General features: G+C 43.8%; 2 protein-coding genes across 3 annotated transcripts in view; both read left to right on the top strand.

Moving 5' to 3' along the window:
- The window catches only part of swi5 (SWI5 homologous recombination repair protein), a 5,628-nt gene extending 4,486 nt beyond the window's left edge, over positions 1-1,142 (top strand). Inside the window, exon 5 of the mRNA XM_076164074.1 lies at positions 206-1,142. Within this exon, the coding sequence (XP_076020189.1) occupies positions 206-270 (65 nt within the window). The 3' untranslated portion in view covers positions 271-1,142. The remainder of the gene's footprint in view (positions 1-205) is intronic.
- Positions 1,143-2,877: 1,735 nt separating this feature from the next.
- Positions 2,878-15,532, top strand: slc27a4 (solute carrier family 27 member 4). Of its 2 annotated transcripts, none has more exons than XM_076163809.1 (14): positions 2,878-3,261; positions 4,622-4,783; positions 6,178-6,388; positions 6,555-6,738; positions 7,652-7,810; positions 8,002-8,071; positions 8,235-8,326; positions 8,743-8,852; positions 8,976-9,185; positions 9,283-9,409; positions 9,538-9,675; positions 9,859-10,023; positions 10,755-10,901; positions 11,038-15,532. In XM_076163809.1, exons 2-14 carry the CDS (start codon positions 4,623-4,625, stop codon positions 11,193-11,195), a joined length of 1,932 nt encoding a protein of 643 aa, XP_076019924.1. In that variant the 5' UTR covers positions 2,878-3,261; position 4,622; the 3' UTR covers positions 11,196-15,532. The 2 variants fall into 2 exon arrangements, with proteins under 2 accessions (XP_076019924.1, XP_076019925.1); XM_076163810.1 differs by having other exon boundaries at positions 2,878-3,271.
- Positions 15,533-20,972: the final 5,440 nt, after the last annotated feature.

Raw genomic sequence — 20,972 nt, 5'->3', positions numbered from 1 at the left:
GGCTTGTATGACTTTTTGTAGTTATTTTTAAGTTACTGTATTTACTTTTCACTAAATAAGCTTTGTGTTAAGTGTGATGGATGGGTTTGGCAGTGTGTCTGAGTTCTGTACAGTGTTTTGGTGGGTTGTTTGAAAGGAAGAGCAGAGGAATTTGACCCTGGGATCTGCTGAAGAGGCCTCACCACTGCTTTGCTGTGTGTTGCAGCTGCTCTGAGGGGGACCACCACACGAGACCTCTACAGCCACTTCGGTCTGGAACTGGATGACTGATAGACGGGGAAAACCATGAAGGTAAATACAGTGTAGTAAACTGTTCCTCTGGCTACTGGGAGATGGGTACAAAGACAAAAAGCAAAGACCGAAGGAAGCATTTGGACGAAAGATGAGAGAAATGGAACTCGAACCTGAACCAGCCATCACCAGAGTTTGTTACACTTACCGTGTCCTCCTCCACCTGAAGGAAGTGAAAGAGTAACCTAGATCAACAATGGCCACCATATGCGGAGAAAGCTGATGGCACAGCAGTCGGGTCTCATTTTAAAGTGGGCCATCTACTCAAACCATTAAGGCTGAAGCAGAAAAGCTCAGATGGCTCCTGTCCAGCTCTTTACTTATACACTCGGTTGGACAACGTTGTAAATAGTGTTGAGACACTAAGCACCTTTTATGGGACATGTTCTATTTTGATATTTTTACTTTATCTAAGTGGAGTTTGGAGTGGAATATGCATGGAGCTCGCTGCCATTTGTGATATTTACAGAATATAAAGAATTCTGTGATATTACAGTTAATTGTCTGTATGGTGTTCATCTCATATAATTTATTTTGTGTATCATAAATATATATTATTATTGGATACTATGCTTTTCCAGCGCTGGTTTGTCTGCTAGTGATTCTCAATCCTGATCCTCGTAATTGTTAATTGTTAAGCTTTTATCCAAGTTTGATCCACTGTTTAAGGTGGATTAAAGTGCTATAACACACTGCACCTCTACTACAACAGTACTATGCTGCATTCTGCCCTAAATATGCTGTTAGTCATGTTGGCCCCACCCACTTCTTAAACAAATCTTAATGGAGGTGAAAGGATATTGTGCAACTGTTCTTCGGTTTCCTGTCTGTCCCTACTAAACCATCTGAAATTGTGACTAGTAATAAAAAAGAAATCCTAAATGCTGCTGTCTGTTCCCATGAGAGTTCAGTTCATGCTCTGTTCTAGAGGAAGAATAATGAGAAGTGGTATGATGAACGGGGCCTGACCTTATCTAGGAAACACTGATAAGGTGTGTAATCGACTGATAACTGCAGAGGAACAGGCTGTGTTTCTGCGACAAGGACGAGCATATTTTTTCATATTCTTCTGCATGGATGCACCTTTATCGTATCTATACAGGTCAAAGCTCATCCTAATGTCTCAATCATGACATGAATCATTACCTATCATACATTCAGGTTAGCGTGAGGTGAGTGTGCTATTAAACTTCTACTTAAGCGTTTGTATTGCTGGTGCAGGTGGATACAGTTAAAAAATATATTTGACTGTATATTCTGTCACATTTAATGCAAACAGGAGGATTTGACCTCATAGGACCTCAGGTAGTTCTTCTGTTAACCTCTGATTTACTGTCATCAGTTAGTGTTAGTTAGGGATTTTGTAATCTGTCTCGATTATGCAATGTGTTTCATGTGCAACATCACTATCATGAAAACTGACACATCGCCCTCTTTGTGGCAAAACTGGGCCAAAGCCATCTGTGATCTTGCATTATGTGGTAAATTATTTATGTTTAATTTGGTTGCAATCACCTGGACAGAACATGAATTGTAGTTGTTGGCAATGAGGATCCACTTTTTTTTGTTGCCATAATATGAGTCTGAAACATGTTCAACCACAAAGAGTGAGTGACAAAGGTGTTGGGTCGACTGGAGCCACCACAACAGCTTCAGTAAACCTTTGGATAATAGTAAAGGTCATTACTATGCATGGATCTAACACAAGCTCACAAAATCATCAGGCGTCACTATAGGTCACATGTTGATATCTGCACTCATTGGCCACTTCATTAGGTGTATGTGGGCAATCCAGTGCAGTACAGCCCTGTGCAATGAATAATGTGTTAATGAAAGCTTATAACGTGTTACTTTTCGTTGCCACCTTATCAGTGTCAATCAACTTCTGTTAAATTAGGAGGCGGTAGATTGTGAAATACAGCAATGTTCCACTTAATACAAAACCACCACACACAGCCTTGAAAATGGCCACACAATTTAATCAACGCCCCTCAACACAAAGTGAGTATTATCAGCCCCACTAACCGGGTTTAATGGATTCTATTATATTACTGTGCAGGAAAAGATCTTGGCACTGGATGTGATTGCATGTTCATTTGCCTGCCATCAGAATCATTTATCTTTCAGACACTCCCTCCATTTACGATCGCCTCCTTTATCGTGGAATCAGCTGATGTGGCCGTTATTCTAACATCTCCTTTCCCGCAGTGACAAAATCACTACCGCTCGCTTGTTATTACCCCGACCTTCCTCCTGGAGAGATGCGTGTCGGAGCGCATCTGTCGGCTGGACATACGTGCGCGGACAGTGCTCGTACGTCTTGGGGCTCCTTTTTTGCGCCACTCGTCTTGCTTTGTAGCGGGGCCTTGTCTTGTCACTGCCGGGTAGAATCCACCGCTTGCACCCGCCTCCCCCTCGCCGTCACCAGGGCCGCACCGCATTTCCTCTTCCCAATGCCGCAAACCCCGCCCCCTGTAGGACGGGATGTGTAAATCAGAGCGAATCTCTTATTGGCTCTCTTGCCTGTCAATCAACCTTGACGTCCGCCATTGGCTGAGCGGTGACGGTTGGGCGGGCCCAGATAAGAAAATTATAAGGTCGTTTGAATTACGCTGGTGCGCGAGCTTATCGGCTACAATGAAGGGAAAATGATATTAACAATAGCCGCCATGAATGGATGATAACAGCGGGGGCAAAGTCGACACACGGGGCCAGGCTAATTTAACTCGCGTAGCACCGGAGGAGGGGAGGGGAAGCCGACTGTGTTAATAACGGCAGAGCCCTGTGCGCGCGTGTGTGTGTGTGTCCGTGTGTGCTTCAGCGAGTCTCTGTCAAGCGGCAGCGGCGGCGGCGACGAGCGGAGGGGGCGACCAGGCTAGGAGCCATAAGCCGATCAAGGTGGAATCGCACACAACAACGTTGCGGTTCGGGGTGTTTCTACGCGTGTACTGCGAGGCTACGGCGTGTAAGGTAAGGTAAGGTAAACAATGGATATGTGTGTGTGAGACTGTGCCGGGCTGTGCTTAGGATGGGTCCGGTCCTTGCTAGGAGAAAGGGAGGGTAGAGCCCCGGTGCTGACTTTGTGTCCTCTGTTAACCTTGCTAGCTATCACCCCACTGAAACCTTCCTACCCCGTCAGATTGTAGCCATGGCGCTTTAAACGTCATTTATACGGACACGGTCAGACGCATGAAGCTGTTGCTGTCACTGTCCATCCGCCTCCCCGCTAAGCCGATGCGCACAGCACGCTGCGCACCCTCCTGCTCCCCCTCCTCTCCCCGGCGCTCCTCTCCCCGCAGCCCGCATCGGGTTAGCGCCGCTAGAATGAACGCCAGCCCCGGAGGGACTTGGGTGACATGCCTTGCCTTGCCCGGGCGCACATGGCACTGGGCAGGGGAGGAGGTGTCGCGTAACCAGCGGTGGGTTGAGCCTCGCTGTGGGTTTTGCCTCCTCCGTTACCGCAATATGATGCTACGCGACTGTGAGGTTTCCGGGTGTAGCAGAAGCGGCAGCGGCGGATGATGAGGCTTTTTTCCGCCTAATGTGGCGTGATCTCGCCTCTAAATGCGTTTCTTTCACTCGTCGTGTGACACAACACGTCGATCTGTCGTCCATTCACGCATTCAAACGTGCGGACAATGTCTCACTGTATTTTCTAATGAGACATGGCCACCGTTACTGTCACATTCCATTGATTTCTGCGTGGAATATGCTCGTGTTTAGCATAGGAACGACGCTCCCGATAGCTCAATTTCTTCACCATCTCGCCTAATGAATAGATGATCACGGAGCCGTCACTTTAAACCGACCGTCCCCCGGTTAGAGGCTCATCTTGCCCGGCTATCGGTTAGCAGTGAGCCCCCACGCGCTGTCCTCTGCGGGCTCAGCTGTCACTGTGGCCTGCTGGCTCCGAGTCAAGACTTCCCCCAAGGTTCAGTTGCTCCAAGGACGGTATTGCAGAAAACAGGATAAATAGTTTCCTTAGTAGTCTGAGTCTCATTAGTGTTATGATCCATTCATGCATGTGGAATTTAACATACAGTTCATATATGTACATAGAATAGAATATTTCATTTTACATTCTTTGTTTGGGAGTGTGTGTAATACCAGTCAGTGCAGGTTCACAGTCCCTAGAGTCACTAGATTTAAAAAGGGCCGGAGGTGTGTAGGAAATCACAAGATGGTTGCCATGAATACCAAAGTGAAGATTCTTGATTCAAGATCTGTTCCACTTTCTTAGGAATGTAACCTTTTGCCTTCGACGATGCATCCTGAAGTGATCGCGAGTCATGTCTGTTTCCTGTGTGTGTGCTGATGTGCGTTCTCTCAGGATGATTCGTCTATCGTGCTGCACGGCGCTGCTGTTTGTGTTGAGGTTGCTGGTGGGTTTGCCGTGGTACCAGGTTCTCCCCGCCATCCTCATCTTCTACCTGGGAAGCGGAGGATGGAGCTTCCTGCAGGTTTTCGCCAAAACAATCGGAAGAGACCTACAGTAAGCATAATGACGTTTCTGTGTGTGTGTATGTGTGTGTGTACAGTATGTGTAGGTTCGGTTTTATTTACTTATTTAGTGACAAAGTTGTGATTTCTGACCCAGAGTCCTGTTTGAAGTCTCTCCTGTCACAGGGAGCCACTATCAATGTGACTTTTGCCCTTATTAACAACATTCATGTTGATAGTTGAAGCCAGGCTAAATAAGACCTTGGATAACTAAAGTCAACATAAACTTGACATCTGAACACACTGCAGACGCTGAATGGAAATATGCTTGAATTGTGCCGCTTCTTTCCTTCAAAATCAGTGGAAAACATTGAGTTCATCAGGTAGGAGCAGAGGTGAAACAGACGCTGTTTAAAGATATGAGCACAATTCTAAACATGATAACCATCAGGAGCCTTAGGAATGAGGAAGAGTGTGTGCAGGTGTGTGTTTCAAATACCGTGAGGCCCTAAAATATCTTTGAATTGCAACATTTTCCTCCATTATGTGTTAGACATCGCTTACATGCTCGTCATTCTCCTACAGGGACTTCACCTAAAGAAAATACAATCTTGTGTATCTTTAGACGTTGGGAAAGGGTTCCACAGGGTAGTTAAGTAGGCGTACAGCCGCTGCGCTAGTTGGTGTTTGTTGTGAATATATTGTTTTATTAATCTTGCCCTAACTAATAAGAGTATAATGAATAGATTGATTACATAATGTAGAGTTAATCTAGCTCTTGCTTTGTTTTATTAGATAATCGTCAGTAGGCCAAAGGTGCAAAGGACTCCACCTGTGCTCATCTTATCTATTTATCTGCACCAACATGAGACTAATCGTTTGTGAAATGAAGTAGATGTTGCTATCGGCCCGATCTGTGCACGTCATGAAGTAACCGACGTCTGGTACAAAAAGGCTTTTATGATCTCTGGGGCAACAGACGGCGCTCTGGATGTTACCCATTATCTTTACACTCGGGCTGTAAATGTAAAGTATCACCTGAGATGTTTCCATCAGGGCAGACTTTGCCCCTTTGCACTGTGTGTCATAACGTTTTACAACACGCTGCCCGTCTGGCTTCTCATTGTGTCCAGGTCATAAAGGTACATGTTGCATAGAAGCATAGAAACAAGAATAGACCAGACTCACATTAGGATTTCCACAACGTCTATGTTTACATCGTGCATTGCTTTGATCCTCAGTGGTCATCAATGATGTAGATGAAGAATTTTTACTTCAAAGTGACTGATTTTATTCTTTCAGTAATAATTGGAACGTTAGGGAAGTAGCCCGTCTGCTCGCCTGTGACCTTGACCTCGCTCCCCTCCTCGTTGTTCCTCGTCCTTTTCTTTCCTTCTCCCTGCCTTCCATTTATCTTCAATCTCTCCATTCATCTCTTCCCTACAGTGCAGCATATGTGTTGTTGCGGGTGAAGCTGAATGTCAAACGCCACCTGAGAGAGAAGAACACCATTCCCAAGATCTTTGCCGAGACGGTGCGGCGCTTCGGGGACAAAACGGCACTGATCTTCGAAGGGACCGGGGAGAAGTGGAGCTTCCGGCAGCTGGATGAATACTCCAACAGAGTGGCTAATCTGCTGCTGGAGCGAGGCTTCAAGGTAGCGCTGCAACTAAACACACACCGACACTGAAAAAGACGTTTGCTTGTATTACAGTCTAACTGATTGTTTGTTTTGTTCCGTTCATCAAGCGGGTCTTTTCTAATCAAAGATGCATGATGTGGCTGTGCGAATAACGCTCAGTGTTTTGTTGTTTGCCGTAAAGGAGGGAGATGTGGTGGCCCTCTTCATGGAGAACAGGTCCCAGTACGTGGGCCTGTGGCTGGGCATGGCCAAGATCGGGGTGGAGGCCGCTCTCATTAACTTTAACTTGAGGCTGGAGGCCTTGGTCCACTGTGTCACCATCTCCAACGCCAAGGCCGTGATGTTTGGCTCAGAGCTGACTGACGGTAAGTTGTCCTCACTCAAAACTCCTTTATTCTTTTCATGCCTGTAATAAGAGTATTAGGAGTTGTTTCTGGCTCCATACTCACCAGTTTCAGGTCCTGTACTAATGCTTTAATTTCTGCTGTTGAGTGGCTTTCTGTCCTTCCCCCTGTGCTGTGAGGGGGGGGGGGGTGTTACAGACACAGAGCAGCTCAGGTCATGAAAGATAAATGGGTTTGGAGGAGGTGTGTCCCTCTCCATCGTCTGTGCCGCGGTGCTTCTATCAGCTGATGAACTCGAGGGGGCAGAGCGTGTAATGGAGAGGGAAGCAGACAAGCGGCTCCATCTTTACATCCCAGTATTATGAGGCCGAAGAAAAGAATCGATTGATAAACGATTTGAACCAATTTAACAAACGGGGTCCAGGTTATGGAACTATATTGTTGATTTCACCTGACAGTGTAGTTTTGAGCATACATTACATCAAACGTGTGACCTTCTTTGGCTCCCTGCCCATGTGAGAAGCACTGATCGTAGCGGCCGTAAAGAGCGGCGTGTGCTGTCTGTCCCTGGAATGATGTAACGCTCCTGTCGCTGCCGTGTGCTTCGCGCCTTTAAGTAATTGGAATCGCAGCCTCCTCGCTGCTGATCAGGCCAAAGTCAAGTCGGCGTGACATCAGACCTCTCAAGTCTGCTTCTCTCTCTCTCTCTCCCTCAATCTCTCTCTCGCTCCCTCTCTCAGCTTCTCTCCTTCCTTTCTCAAACATTCTTCTCTATCTCAAATCTTTGTCCCCCCTTATCTTACCCATGCTGTCTCCATCTCAATACTGTCATGTTGATCGCGTCAAGCATAAACATAACCAACCGCTTTCATACCAAAATTGCAACTGACCGGCGTTGACTCTTTCGATTCTGTCTCTCTCTCTCTCTCTCCAGCGGTGTGTGAGGTCCACAGCTCTATGGGGAAGGCGGTGCAGATGTTTTGCTCCGGAGACTGGGACCCCAAACGGATGCCGAAAGGAACCGAGTGCCTAGAGCCCCTGATCGCCGCCGCCCCCTCTCACCTGCCCAGCCGACCCCCAAGCTGCTTCACAGGTCTGCAACATAACACACAAGCTGCCTCTGCATAAGAACCCATGACCTTTGAATCACATTGTAACTGACGCAAGTGATCCGATCATTGGTGGACGCCTCTGCTTTTAGGTCTAGTTTCACCCCGACACGACGGCTCCTCTTTTAGCGGTTTGTCGGTTCCATGCTCTCATCTCCTGTGTTGTCCGTTTCAGATCGCCTGTTCTACATTTACACGTCGGGAACCACTGGGATGCCTAAAGCGGCTATTGTTGTGCACAGCAGGTAGGAAGGAGACGTGCAGACACACAAGAGCTGCAGCTGCTTTCATGTATGAGTGTGGGTGTGCGTGCTGTGAGAGGGGAGAGGGAGAGGAATGCCAGTGAAACCAGTTTGTTTACGTCACATTCCCACTCTCTTGCTCTGTTTCTCAACCCCTGTTTTTCAGGTATTACCGCATGGCTGCGTTGGTGTATTATGGCTTTAGGATGAGATCAGATGACGTCCTGTATGACTGCCTGCCACTCTATCACTCTGCAGGTATAACTGGAAGAGTGTGTGTGAGTGAGTGAGTGAGTGAGTTTGTGACTGTGCGAGTGTGTGTGTGTGTGTGTGTGTTGCACAGGAAGCGCTAACTCTGACAACCATTAAAGCTACAGTGACCCAACTTTCCACTTTCACATTTTCTTTCAACTTCCTCAAGGCGTAAGATTTACTGTTACTTAGTTGTAAAAACCCTAAATTACACGGAGACAAAGACTTGAGACCTGTTCAGTAAGACAATCCAAAGATTTGGTCACAAACTACAGTGGCTCCTTATTCTGCATATTTTCACGCTCGTCCTGTTTTAGCCACAATCCAGGAAACGGCCACATCACACACACACACACAAAGAATGTTCATGCGTCATATGTACTATTTAAGGTATGAAAGTAACACCTTGTGTGTTTGTGCAGGTAACATAGTGGGAGTGGGCCAGTGCATCATTCATGGCATGACTGTGGTCATCAAAAAGAAGTTCTCCGCCTCTCGCTTCTGGGACGACTGCGCCAAATACAACTGCACCGTAAGCCAACCATTTCTCTGATTTTGAGATTTTCACACATCCTCTTTAACGTCTCTGTATAGTTTCTCCCATTCGTTCAGATTTCCCTTTGAATCAGTCCGTGTGGTCGCGTGTGTGTTCCAGATTGTGCAGTACATCGGTGAGATCTGCCGCTACCTCCTGAACCAGCCGGTCCGCGACACGGAGAAGCTGCATCGGGTTCGCATGGCGCTGGGTAACGGCCTGCGTCAGTCCATATGGGAGGAGTTCACGGGCCGCTTCAACATCCCACAGGTGGCCGAGTTCTACGGAGCGACGGAGTGCAACTGCAGCGTGGGCAACTTCGACAACAAGGTGGGAAAGCTGCCAAGTTGAGCCAAGATGCCGATCAAGTGAAAAAGGTTCTCGCTTGTTAAAATCTTCGTAATTCATTGACGTTTCTGCGCTCTAGACCGGAGCGTGTGGCTTCAACAGTCGCATTCTGCCCTACATCTACCCCATCAGACTGGTGAAGGTGGATGAAGAGACCATGGAGCTCATTCGGGGACACGATGGTGTCTGCATTCCCTGTAAACCTGGTAGGCTCGTGTCCATGTTGGCTCAGGAACTAGACGACACATTTACACAGCAATTCTGACAGAAACAGATTTATCATCAAGATTTCCTTTTAACCTTCCTCCATTTTTCATTCTTTCTCTCTCTATAGGGGAGCCAGGCCAGTTAGTAGGCCGGATCATTCAGACCGACCCTCTCCGCAGGTTTGACGGCTATGTCAATCAATCTGCAACCAGCAAGAAGGTTGCACACAGCGTCTTCAAGAAGGGAGACAGCGCCTACCTCTCTGGTTCGAGACCACGCACGCGCACGCACACACACACACACACACACACACACACACACACACACACACACACACACACACACACACACACACACACACACACACACACACACACTAGAGACGTTCACCTCACCTGTGCCGACTAAACCTTATGAGTGGATGTGATCTCCTGCCTCCTCTCTCCAGGCGATGTGCTGATCATGGATGACTGTGGCTACCTGTACTTCAAGGACCGCACAGGGGACACGTACCGCTGGAAGGGGGAGAACGTCTCCACCACCGAGGTGGAGGGAACCCTCAGCAGGCTGCTCGACATGAAGGACGTGGTCGTCTACGGCGTGGAAATACCAGGTAAAGTCTTAAACATACACACACGCGGTATACTGTATTTGTATTTATTTACTCAGTTTGATTCGTCCTCTTCCTCCTTTGCATGCCGCTTGCAAGTGTCAATTCTGTGTGTCTGGCTTCACAAGAATAGATCGCAGCTAAAATGTATTTGAATTTTATATATTGTCATACAAGCTGGGCTCGGCAAATCAGACCACATCAGGGGCAACACAGGCATACACTCATACACTCATACACTCATACACACAGGCACTCTGAGCAGGAAAGATATTGTTATATATGCAAATACCTGCCTGGTTTATGTCACACGGCCACATGGCTCCTCCCCCCACTTTGATACAACAAGAATAAGTCTGTCTAGTATTTATTTTTTAATGATTTATTTTACTTTTAAGGTTGCCTGTTGTTGTTTACCGTGTGTCTGTTATGAATATTAAGACTTAACGTCCTAATATGCCTTTAAATAAAAGAATATTCAATGAAATGCATTGATGCTTGATGTATGTGGTGATGGCATTGATTCATGACTTCATCATCATAGTGGACACTAGTGACCCCTACAGGTATAATGCTGCTACTGCTACTAAAGCAGACGGAGGCTTCTGCCTCTGCTGCTTAAACCAGAAATGAGTCTTTCACTTCATAAACCACAGTATTTATTGTCATTTGTTTGATTTTAAACTGTAATTGATCAGAGAATTAATCCAAATTGTGTGTTTCCGCTCGTGCAGGAGCCGAGGGGAAGGCGGGAATGGCCGCCATCGCCGATCCGTCCAACTCCACTGACTTGGAGAAGTTTGTGAAGGACATGGAAAAGGCTCTTCCTCCATACGCAAGGCCAGTCTTCCTCCGCTTCCTGCCAGAGGTCGACAAGACAGGTGGATGAAGACGCAATGGAACGATCAATAAAACACACACACACACACACACACACACACACACAGTGTCACTCTAACTGTTAAATGAAACGACGATGTCTCACTTCTCTCTCCCGTTTCTCCTTCTTCACCTCAGGAACGTTTAAGTTTCAGAAGACGGAGTTGCGTCGGGAGGGCTTCGACCCCAGCATGGTGTCAGATAGACTGTACTTCCTGGATTCCAGCAGAGGGCGCTTTGTGGCTATGGACGAGGAGCTCCACGGCTCCATAGTGTCAGGGAAACACAAATTGTGATTGGTCTCACGCACAGACGCACACACAGAGTACACGCAAACGTAAAAAAGGCGCAGTAAAGAAGACGATACTGTGTGAGCGGGACAGCAGAACGCAGACCCTGTCCATTTATACACCAATATTTAAAAAGTTATAGCCATTACACACCCTTACTACCCTGCACCCAGTCTGAAAATGCCAACACATTTACACACACACACACGCACACACACGCACACACACGTTGCTTCTTGAGCCCCGACGACACTTGGACACTCGCAACGCTCCGTCCAATCCGTTCTCCCTGCGGCGGCTTCGCCTCTCGCTACCTCAGCAAGCACACAGAGGCGGCAGAGACCCCGGCGACCGGGTCTGTCGTTACACCATCACCCCCCTGCCCTCCCGCCTGCAGATCCCCCTCAAACCTGATGTTTTTGCTGTGTAACAACACTGCGATGAAGGGAGGACTACGTATGTGTGTGTGTGTTGCATCTATATGAAACTAGAACCTACAGTGAACCACAAACTACGTAGATGTGGATCAGGAAGGTGGATTACTCGCGTACAACGGTAGAGGAACTCCCGAGGACCTGACTTACTCTCAGTCTGCTGTTCGGTCAGCGACATTGGTTTTTTGAAGAAGCCTGGAGTCTCCACCGGGGACTTGAACCTTGCACATGTAGCCAGCTTGGATATGTAACGACCACATCTCCACTCAGTCTGAGTTGTTTTCCCACGCTGGACCTCTTTGTCACACCAGTGTTTGAGAAGGACGCTGCAGGGTTTTAGAAAAGGGAACGACATGATCTAACCCCTCGATTTAGAGAAGTGAAACTAGACCAGAGGTCGAAACCGAAAGATCATCTGAAGTGCAGTAGGGTTCCGGCTTTTGCAGAGGAAATCATCAGCCACACAGAGAGAAGGAGAGAGAGAGAGAGAGAAATGATAAACCCAAAAAAAGCTTTGTATTGAAATATGTCTGCATCACACCAAAAATATTTAAGTTGTACTGCATTTACGTTGTTGTTTTTTTCTGTTGTTGTCGGAATGTGTCCGGTTGTGTTCCTGCAATTCCAATCCGCACTCCAGCCACTCGTCGCAGCCTCAATAATGAAACAGTAGTTTGCATTTTTATATGAGCTGCTGGAGCACAGAGGTAAAGAGATCCAACCGTTTCAACCCTGGGCTAGTTTCCGTAACCTGGACCTGAAAGAGAGAGGGGATCAATTTTGGCGTAGAGGAAATGAGCCCTCTGTGATCTGAGCTGAGGTTGTGTGTGTGGTTTCATTCTGCAGGCTTTGTCCCTAAAAGTTAAAGACTCGGGCTGTTTGATGGCGAAGACTCAACTGAAGAAGAGAAGAAGCGCCGCATTGGTCGGGTGAGCGAGGAGGACTCTTTGTTTCTAGGTTTGTCTGTTATGTGGTGCTAAAGAGGGAGGGGGGGGGAAATCGAGAGAGACGAGTGTTTTCAAATGGAGGAGCTGGAGTTTGGAGCGTAGAAGAAGGGGAAATGTTTGGTCATCAGAGGCTTTAGGCAGCGTGAATGAGCAGAGCACTGTGCCTTACCTTCCACAGGCGTCTCAAGTGTCTCCCTATGTTTGACCCCCAACGTATCCATCACTGTTATCGTTTCCTCTTATTGTATCCTCGCAAAGCCGACCCAACTCTCAGAAACGGTGATTTTAGACCCTCGGAATCAATGGAGGGAGCGTCCTCTTCTGCCAAATCTTCTGAAATTCTTTAAGGTCTCGTCAGTTAGGACCTGCCTACCTGTGGACCTGCATGTCATCAGGATTACCTTCTTTCTGTTGAGCAAAACCTCTGAATCTTGCTTGCAAATCGCCAACTTCCCAATGTTTGAACAGTGGGTCTGCTTTCAGTGTTATTTTCAATACTTTACCTCTGGGAAAGTTTATGTAGTTTCGCTCTGGGACAGTGGCGTCCCAAACCGTCTTAGCACTGACGGTGCACTGAATGACCACACTGCAACCCCTCATCCCATATGTCAGATCCAGGCTCCTTCTTTTGCCGTTCCTCTGTTATGTTCTTAGCTTTTTCCTGACAGACGTCCATCTCAAGCAAATGCTCAGTAAATCTTCGAAAACTACAGTTTTTGGCAGGCTTTGCGAGGTTACATGTTTTGTCTCTCCAGTCCATTTTGCTATGACTCAACATTCTCTCCTTCACCTTCCTGTCATGTATCTCTGAAAAATCCTAACCTTCGCTTGTCTGCAGCCTCCTTCACATTACCCTGTGTTGTGTACTCAACACCTTCACTGCAGTCCTACCAGTAAACCTTTCGCCTTCAGTTTAACGTCATTGGTCATTGTCGCACCAGTCGCTTCCTTCGTCTTGTTCCAGCCATATTTACACAGGGGATCTCTCTCTCTCTCTCTCTCTCTCTCTCTCTTTCTCTTTCTCTTTCTCTCTCCCTCCCCTCTCTCTCTCTTTATGGTCTTTGTTCGTGTCCATTCAGACGAGTAAAAAAGTATTTGAACACATTTGACTGTTTGGTTTGGCGACCTTGTGATTGTCCGGGCGGTCTTGTTGACAGACAGACTTCAGATGCTTTTTGCTGATGAGTGGTGCGCATTTTACAAATGTCAAGGCCAGACGCAGGGTGTATGACAAGTTGTCAACAAAGATAGATATGTAGATTCCAGGTGTGTGTGTGATGTGACTTCTTTGAGATTGGAGGGCTGCTGCAGTGAACTTGACCTGCTATTTGTGAATTGCGCTGAGGCTGTTTGTGTATTTTTGCAGACTGAATCTCAACTGAGTTAAAATGTCTTCAGTTCCTTTAAATGTAACTTTGCACTGAGTGACTCGTGGACAGGTGGAGTGTGATTGTTGGCAGCGATCCTCCATTGAACGGTCTGCCTTTTCCCCTCACGTCTGTGTTTGCGAAAGGATATTAAAGTAGAACAACAATGTCTTTGGACGGATATTGAGATTGAAATCTGCGATCTTAGCTCAAAGAGTGTCTGTCTCACTGTATTTATTCTTTAATGAGGAGTGTGAAATGTGCTCATGAATGAGTGACCAATGATGTTGCTGTAAAGTGTGATTTTTTTTTTTTTTATGTCCATATCTAAGGGAACCCGAGTTTGGCTGTTATGATTGCTTCTGAATTGAAGGTTGCACTTGACAACACTGACCACCAGGGGGCGCATGACCAAACAGCCCCACAAAAGGGCACTCTGAATAAGATGTTTCCATTTTAATTTTTAAAAACGTTTAAATTATTACTATTTTATTGGAAAGAAATGTTAATTATACTTTGATTGTTTTCGCCGCTTTGAGTTTTGTTGATGTTTTTTTCCTGTGTGGAATTATAGCTTTGTGATTTTGGTATAAAGGGGATTCATGCATGAGTGGAAGACAATCAAACCCCCCGTTTGGGCTGCGATCAAAAGGCGATTCAAGGAACTACAAACAAATCGACCTTTTACCATTTCCCCCACAGCAGATATTCCTCATCCTCATCGTCATGGTAACTGTCAAACTGTCAAAACATTGACGTTTATCATGAATTGTTTTGTTCTTTAAAGAATGTATAATAACACCATTAAGCATTGATTAAAAAAAAAAAAAAAGAAAGTGTTTGCTACATGTATGTTTGATTACAATGAAATGTATGTTTCCAAATTACAAAATCAAGTTGAAAATTTATCAATAAGCCATTTGATGTTTGTTTTTTGAATATTACATGGGGTTTAATCTAAATTTCCATTTCTCGGGTCGTCCTGTCATTTGTTTCGTTAACACTTCAAAGAATGAACAGGTTCCCTCATTCATGCAGTAAAATTAGCAGTCGATCAGGTTTCATTAATGTTGTGGTTTTCTCAGATTACAAGGATCATAAGGAGACCAGTCAATAGAAAAGTCTAAACAATGATTATTGATCTAACTAACCCTGGATTATAGTCATTGCTTTGAAGACACACTGGGCTCTTGAACCTGTATGTGTGTATGTGTGTGTGTGTCTGGTCTTACTTCATGCCTCTGATCCCCGATTTCTCACCCTGATGTTCACATATTGCACTTTTGTTATCTTTTTTTTGTCCTTGTTGTGGTACTCAGGAACATCAAGCAGCTCTATAGAGAAGGAACTGAGTTTGTGTGCGTGTGTGTGCGTACATGTATGAAAGGTGTTTTTTTTTTGCTATTTTATTGTACAGACTGTGACTCTGGGCTTGTGCAGAGTGAGGCCTGTGAGGTGTGTGTGTGTGTGTGTGACACGCACACACACACACACACTGATGCCCTCTTCATTGACGACTGGCTGTATAGATCATGCATTTCAAGAAAACTGGCTGAAAATAGCAAATCATTATTAATAAAACTATTTAAATTGTTCACCTGGTTTACAATTGCCTTTATTTTGTTAAAGCTCAAAGCTGGGTTAAACTGTAACTTTGGGAGATAAACTGTTGAAAGTTTGAATGTCATGGGATCCAATGGTGGCGTTTGTGGAAATTTTAATTATGGTCAAATTCTCCAAAAACGAGCAAATTGTTAACTCTTGTGAAAAGCCCATTTCCTGATCAAGGAAAGGGCTACAGCGCTAGAATTTCAAACATAGCATCTATATGGCACTGGGATCCAGTGGTGTAAGTTAAGGGAAAATTTAATTTTTGGTCTGATTTCCAAAAATGACAGTCTAACCATGGACCAAATTGTTCGTTTTTGTAAAAAGCCCATATCTTCAAAGATAATTTCAGTGTAAGAAAAGAACACATATCAACTGAAAAAGCTCAGTTGGGAGAGCATTAGAGTTAGATTTAAAGGCCCCTGGTTTGTTCCTGGGTTTCTGCAGAAATCACAACTGTCACAATAATGGCTGTGACCATGGTCCAAATTGTTTCTCTTTGTAAAAAGCACATATCTTGGACAAGGAAGGAGCTAGAGCGCTAGAATTTCAGACACAGCCTCTACAGTATATGGCACTGGGATCCAGTGGTGTAAGTTTGGGGAAAATTACATTTTTGGTCAGATTTCCCAAAATGACAGTGTACCCATTGCCCAAATGTTTGTCCAGATGGAGTGTTTTGTCACCGCGTGTGGACTGATTAAGAGATTTTCAATGTAAAAGCAAATTTGGGATTGTTCTGTTTAAATTTCTGGATTTTTTAAAAATTATGGACCAAATCGTTAATTTTTGTGAAAAGCCCATATCTTGGTTACTTTAAGAGCTAGAGGGCTAGAATTTCAAACACAGCATCTTTATGGCACTGGGATCCAGTGGTGTAAGTTTGGGGCAAATCTATTCCTGAATCTTTTCCTGAACGACAGTGTAACCATGAAAAATCGTTTTTAAAAAACCCATATCTTGGTCAATTTAAGGCATAGAGCTCTAAATTTTTCAAAATCCGCATCTACAGGACACGAGGATGGTTTTCTGCAAGTTTGGGGCAAATTTAATTTTTGGTCCAATTTTCCAAAGCCCACATCTTGGTCAATCTAAAAGCTAGAGATCTAGATTTTCAAAATCAGCATCTACAAGACACGAGGATCATTTTCTGTACGTTTGGGGCAAATTAAATTTTTGGTCCAATTTTCCCGAACGACAGTGTTACCATGGACCAAATCATTTGTTTTTAGAAAAAAGTCCAAATCTTGGTCAATTTAAGAGCAAGAGCTCTAAAATTTTTAAAATCAGCATCTACAGAACACGAGGATCTTTTTCTGTACGTTTGGGGCAAATTTAATTTTTGGTCCAATTTCCCAAAAACGACAGTGTATACATGGACCAAATCGTTTGTTTTTTTTCAAATGCCCATATTTTGGTGAATTCAAGAGCTAGAGCTCTAAAATTTTCAAAATCGGCATCTACAGGACACGGGGATCATTTTCTGTAAGTTTGGGGCAAATTTAATTTTTGGTCCAATTTTCCCGAACGACAGTGTAACCATGGACCAAATTGTTTTTTTTTTTTAAAAAAAGCCCAAATCTTGGTCAATTTAAGAGCAAGAGCTCTAAAAATTTTTAAATCAGCATCTACAGGACACGAGGATCATTGTCTGTAGGTTTGGGGCAAATTTAATTTTTGGTCCAATTTTCCCGAACGACAGTGTAACCATGGACCAAATCGTTTGTTTTTAAAAAAAAGCCCAAATCTTGATCAATTTAAGAGCAAGAGCTCTAAAATTTTTTAAATCGCATCTACAGGACACGAGGATAATTTTCTGTAGGTTTGGGGAAAAATTAAATTTTTGGTCCAATTTTCCCGAACGACAGTGTAACCATGGACCAAATCATTTGTTTTTAAAGAAAAGCCCATATCTTGGTCAATTTAAGAGCTAGGGCTCTAAAATTTTAAAATACAGCATCTACATGACCCCACTATTGCTTTCTGTAAGTTTGGGGCAAATTTAATTTTTGGTCCAATTTCCCAAAACGACAGTGTATACATGGACCAAATCGTTTGTTTTTTTTCAAATGCCCATATTTTGGTGAATTCAAGAGCTAGAGCTCTAAAATTTTCAAAATTGGCATCTACAGGACACGGAGATCATTTTCTGTAAGTTTGGGGCAAATTTAATTTTTGGTCCAATTTTCCCGAACGACAGTGTAACCATGGACCAAATTGTTTGTTTTTTTTAAAAAAAGCCCAAATCTTGGTCAATTTAAGAGCAAGAGCTCTAAAAAATTTTAAATCAGCATCTACAGGACACGAGGATCATTGTCTGTAGGTTTGGGGCAAATTTAATTTTTGGTCCAATTTTCCCCGAACGACAGTGTAACCATGGACCAAATCGTTTGTTTTTAAAAAAAAGCCCAAATCTTGATCAATTTAAGAGCAAGAGCTCTAAAATTTTTAAAATCGCATCTACAGGACACGAGGATCATTTTCTGTAGGTTTGGGGCAAATTTAATTTTTGGTCCAATTTTCCCGAACGACAGTGTAACCATGGACCAAATCATTTGTTTTTAAAGAAAAGCCCATATCTTGGTCAATTTAAGAGCTAGAGCTCTAAAATTTTAAAATACAGCATCTACATGACCCCACTATTGCTTTCTGTAAGTTTGGGGCAAATTTCATTTTTGGTCCAATTTCCCAAAACGACAGTGTATACATGGACCAAATCGTTTGTTTTTTTTCAAATGCCCATATTTTGGTGAATTCAAGAGCTAGAGCTCTAAAATTTTCAAAGGCGACATCTACATGACACGAGGATCATTTTCGGTGAGTTTGGGGCAAATTAAATTTTTGGTCCAATTTTCCTAAGCCCATATCTTGTCAATTTAAGAGCTAGAGCTCGAAAATTCAAAAATACAGCATCTACATGACCCCACTATTGCTTTCTGTGAGTTTGGGGCAAATTAAATTTTTGGTCCAATTTCCCAAAACGACAGTGTATACATGGACCAAATCGTTTGTTTTTTTTCAAATGCCCATATTTTGGTGAATTCAAGAGCTAGAGCTCTAACATTTTCAAAATCAGCATCTACAGGACACGAAGATCATTTTCTGTACGTTTGGGGCAAATTTAATTTTTGGTCCAATTTTCCCGAACGACAGTGTAACCATGGACCACATCGTTTGTTTTTAAAAAAAGCCCAAATCTTGGTCAATTTAATAGCAAGAGCTCTAAAATTTAAAAATCAGCATCTACAGGACACGAGGATAATTTTCTGTAGGTTTGGGGCAAATTTAATTTTTGATCCAATTTTCCCGAACGACAGTGTTACCATGGACCAAATGGTTTGTTTTTTAAAAAAAAGCCCATATCTTGGTCAAATTAAGAGCTAGAGCTCTAAAATTTTCAAAGGCGACATCTACATGACACGAGGATCATTTTCTGTGAGTTTGGGGCAAATTCAATTTTTGGTCCAATTTTCCAAAGCCCATATCTTGGTCAATTTAAGAGCTTGAGCTCTAAAATTTAAAAATACAGCATCTACACGACCCCACTATTGCTTTCTGTAAGTTTGGGGCAAATTTAATTTTTGGTCCAATTTCCCAAAACGACAGTGTATAGATGGACCAAATCGTTTCATTTTCTTGGATCATTTTCTGTGAGTTTGGGGCAAATTTAATTTTTGGTCCAATTTTCCGAAGCCCATATCTTGGTCAATTTCAGAGCTAGAGCTCTAAAATTGAAAAATACAGCATCTACATCACCCCACTATTGCTTTCCGTAAGTTTGGGGCAAATTTAATTTTTGGTCCAATTTTCCCAAAACGACAGTGTATACATGGACCAAATCGTTTGTTTTTTTCCAAATGCCCATATTTTGGTGAATTCAAGAGCTAGAGCTCTAAAATTTTCAAAATCAGCATCTACAGGACACGGAGATCATTTTCTGTAAGTTTGGGGCAAATTAAATTTTTGGTCCAATTTTCCCAAACGACAGTGTAACCATGGACCAAATCGTTTGGTTTTTTTAAAAAAAGCCCAAATCTTGGTCAATTAAGAGCAAGAGCTCTAAAATTTTTAAAATCAGCATCTACAGGACACGAGGATCATTTTCTGTGAGTTTGGGGCAAATTAAATGTTTGGTCCAATTTCCCAAAACGACAGTGTGACCATGGACCAAATCGTTTGTTTTTTTAAAAAGCCCATATCTTGGTCAATTTAAGAGCTAGAGCTCTAAAATTTTCAAAATCATCTAATCTACATGACACAAGGATCATTTTCTTTGGGGCAAATAAAATTTTCCCGAAGGACAGTGTAACCATGGACCAAATCGTTTCTATTTAATTTTTGGTCAGATTTCCCAAAATGACAGGGTCTCTCTGCTGACTTCCCTTAATCTGCTCTGGTGTTAATGGTTCGGCAAGTGTAGGTGAACCTGACGTGACCACCAAGGTCAGTGTGTCCATGTTAGATATCATTCGCCAGGCTGAGCATCTTTCAGGGCAGAGGAGCAGAAGCCAGAGAAGAGGACATTAGTCCAGTCTGGAAGTAACAAATGCATGAGCATTAGTTTCAGCCTCTGCCTTGTTAGAGAACAGTCTGATTCTGGTGATATTTCGAATATGGAAGTATGCAAACCTTGTAAGATTGTTAATGTGGCTGCTGAAGGATAGGCCCTCGCTGCATGTTACACCCAGATTCTTTGCGGTTGTGGAGCATCAGATTGGACCATCATCAAAGTTCAGGTCTGAGGTTTCCAGTTATCTGAAGCGGCTTAATTCTGACATTTGATATTTCTGCAAGAAACTCATCTCAGACTCACAGATCATCATAGACTTCTAGGTTTGGCGAGGTCTCGATTCATAATTTCAATTCTTCATAATTTCAATTCTAAATCTAAAGGGTTTTCTATCTTCATTTATAAAATAATTCATTCATTTGACTATTACTACAAATCTGTGGTACTTCTTATGAACATGGTGACAAAGAAAATTTACTGAAACGCCAGTTAAAACGTCAGTCCACCTCTCGTCTGATACCTCAAATTAATAATGAGACCAACTTTTACGGACCCTGTGGAAATAAATACCTCTTCCTCTTAAATTGATCTTCTCTTCTTTGGCCACTCGGTGCCGCCATTTCCTCCTGTCTAGTTTGATCTTTTCTGTTTCTCTTTTCATCTTCCCATTATACCAGTGGAAGCCTGTCCTGTAATGATGAAGACCCTGTCCTGCTTGAAACTAATCATTAGTCATACTTTTGTAAGACTATTATCGTTGTTGTTTCTGTGCCTCCCTGTGTGTCTGCCTCTCTGTCCTCTCTTTCTCTCTCAACCCAACGGTCAAGGCAGATGGCCATCCACAGATTTCTTCCCTACCTCTGTCGCCAAGTGCTTGCTCATGGGGGAATGTTGGCTCTCTTGAAATGCTGTGAATG

This window comes from Genypterus blacodes, unplaced genomic scaffold (genome assembly GCF_046128005.1).
Source record: "Genypterus blacodes isolate CSIRO-AG114 ecotype Tasmania unplaced genomic scaffold, CSIRO-AGI_Gbla_v1 ptg000133l_1, whole genome shotgun sequence".
NCBI lineage: Eukaryota > Metazoa > Chordata > Actinopteri > Ophidiiformes > Ophidiidae > Genypterus > Genypterus blacodes.
Note: the sequence above shows the minus strand (reverse complement) of the source record. Positions and strands in the feature narration are given on the sequence as shown.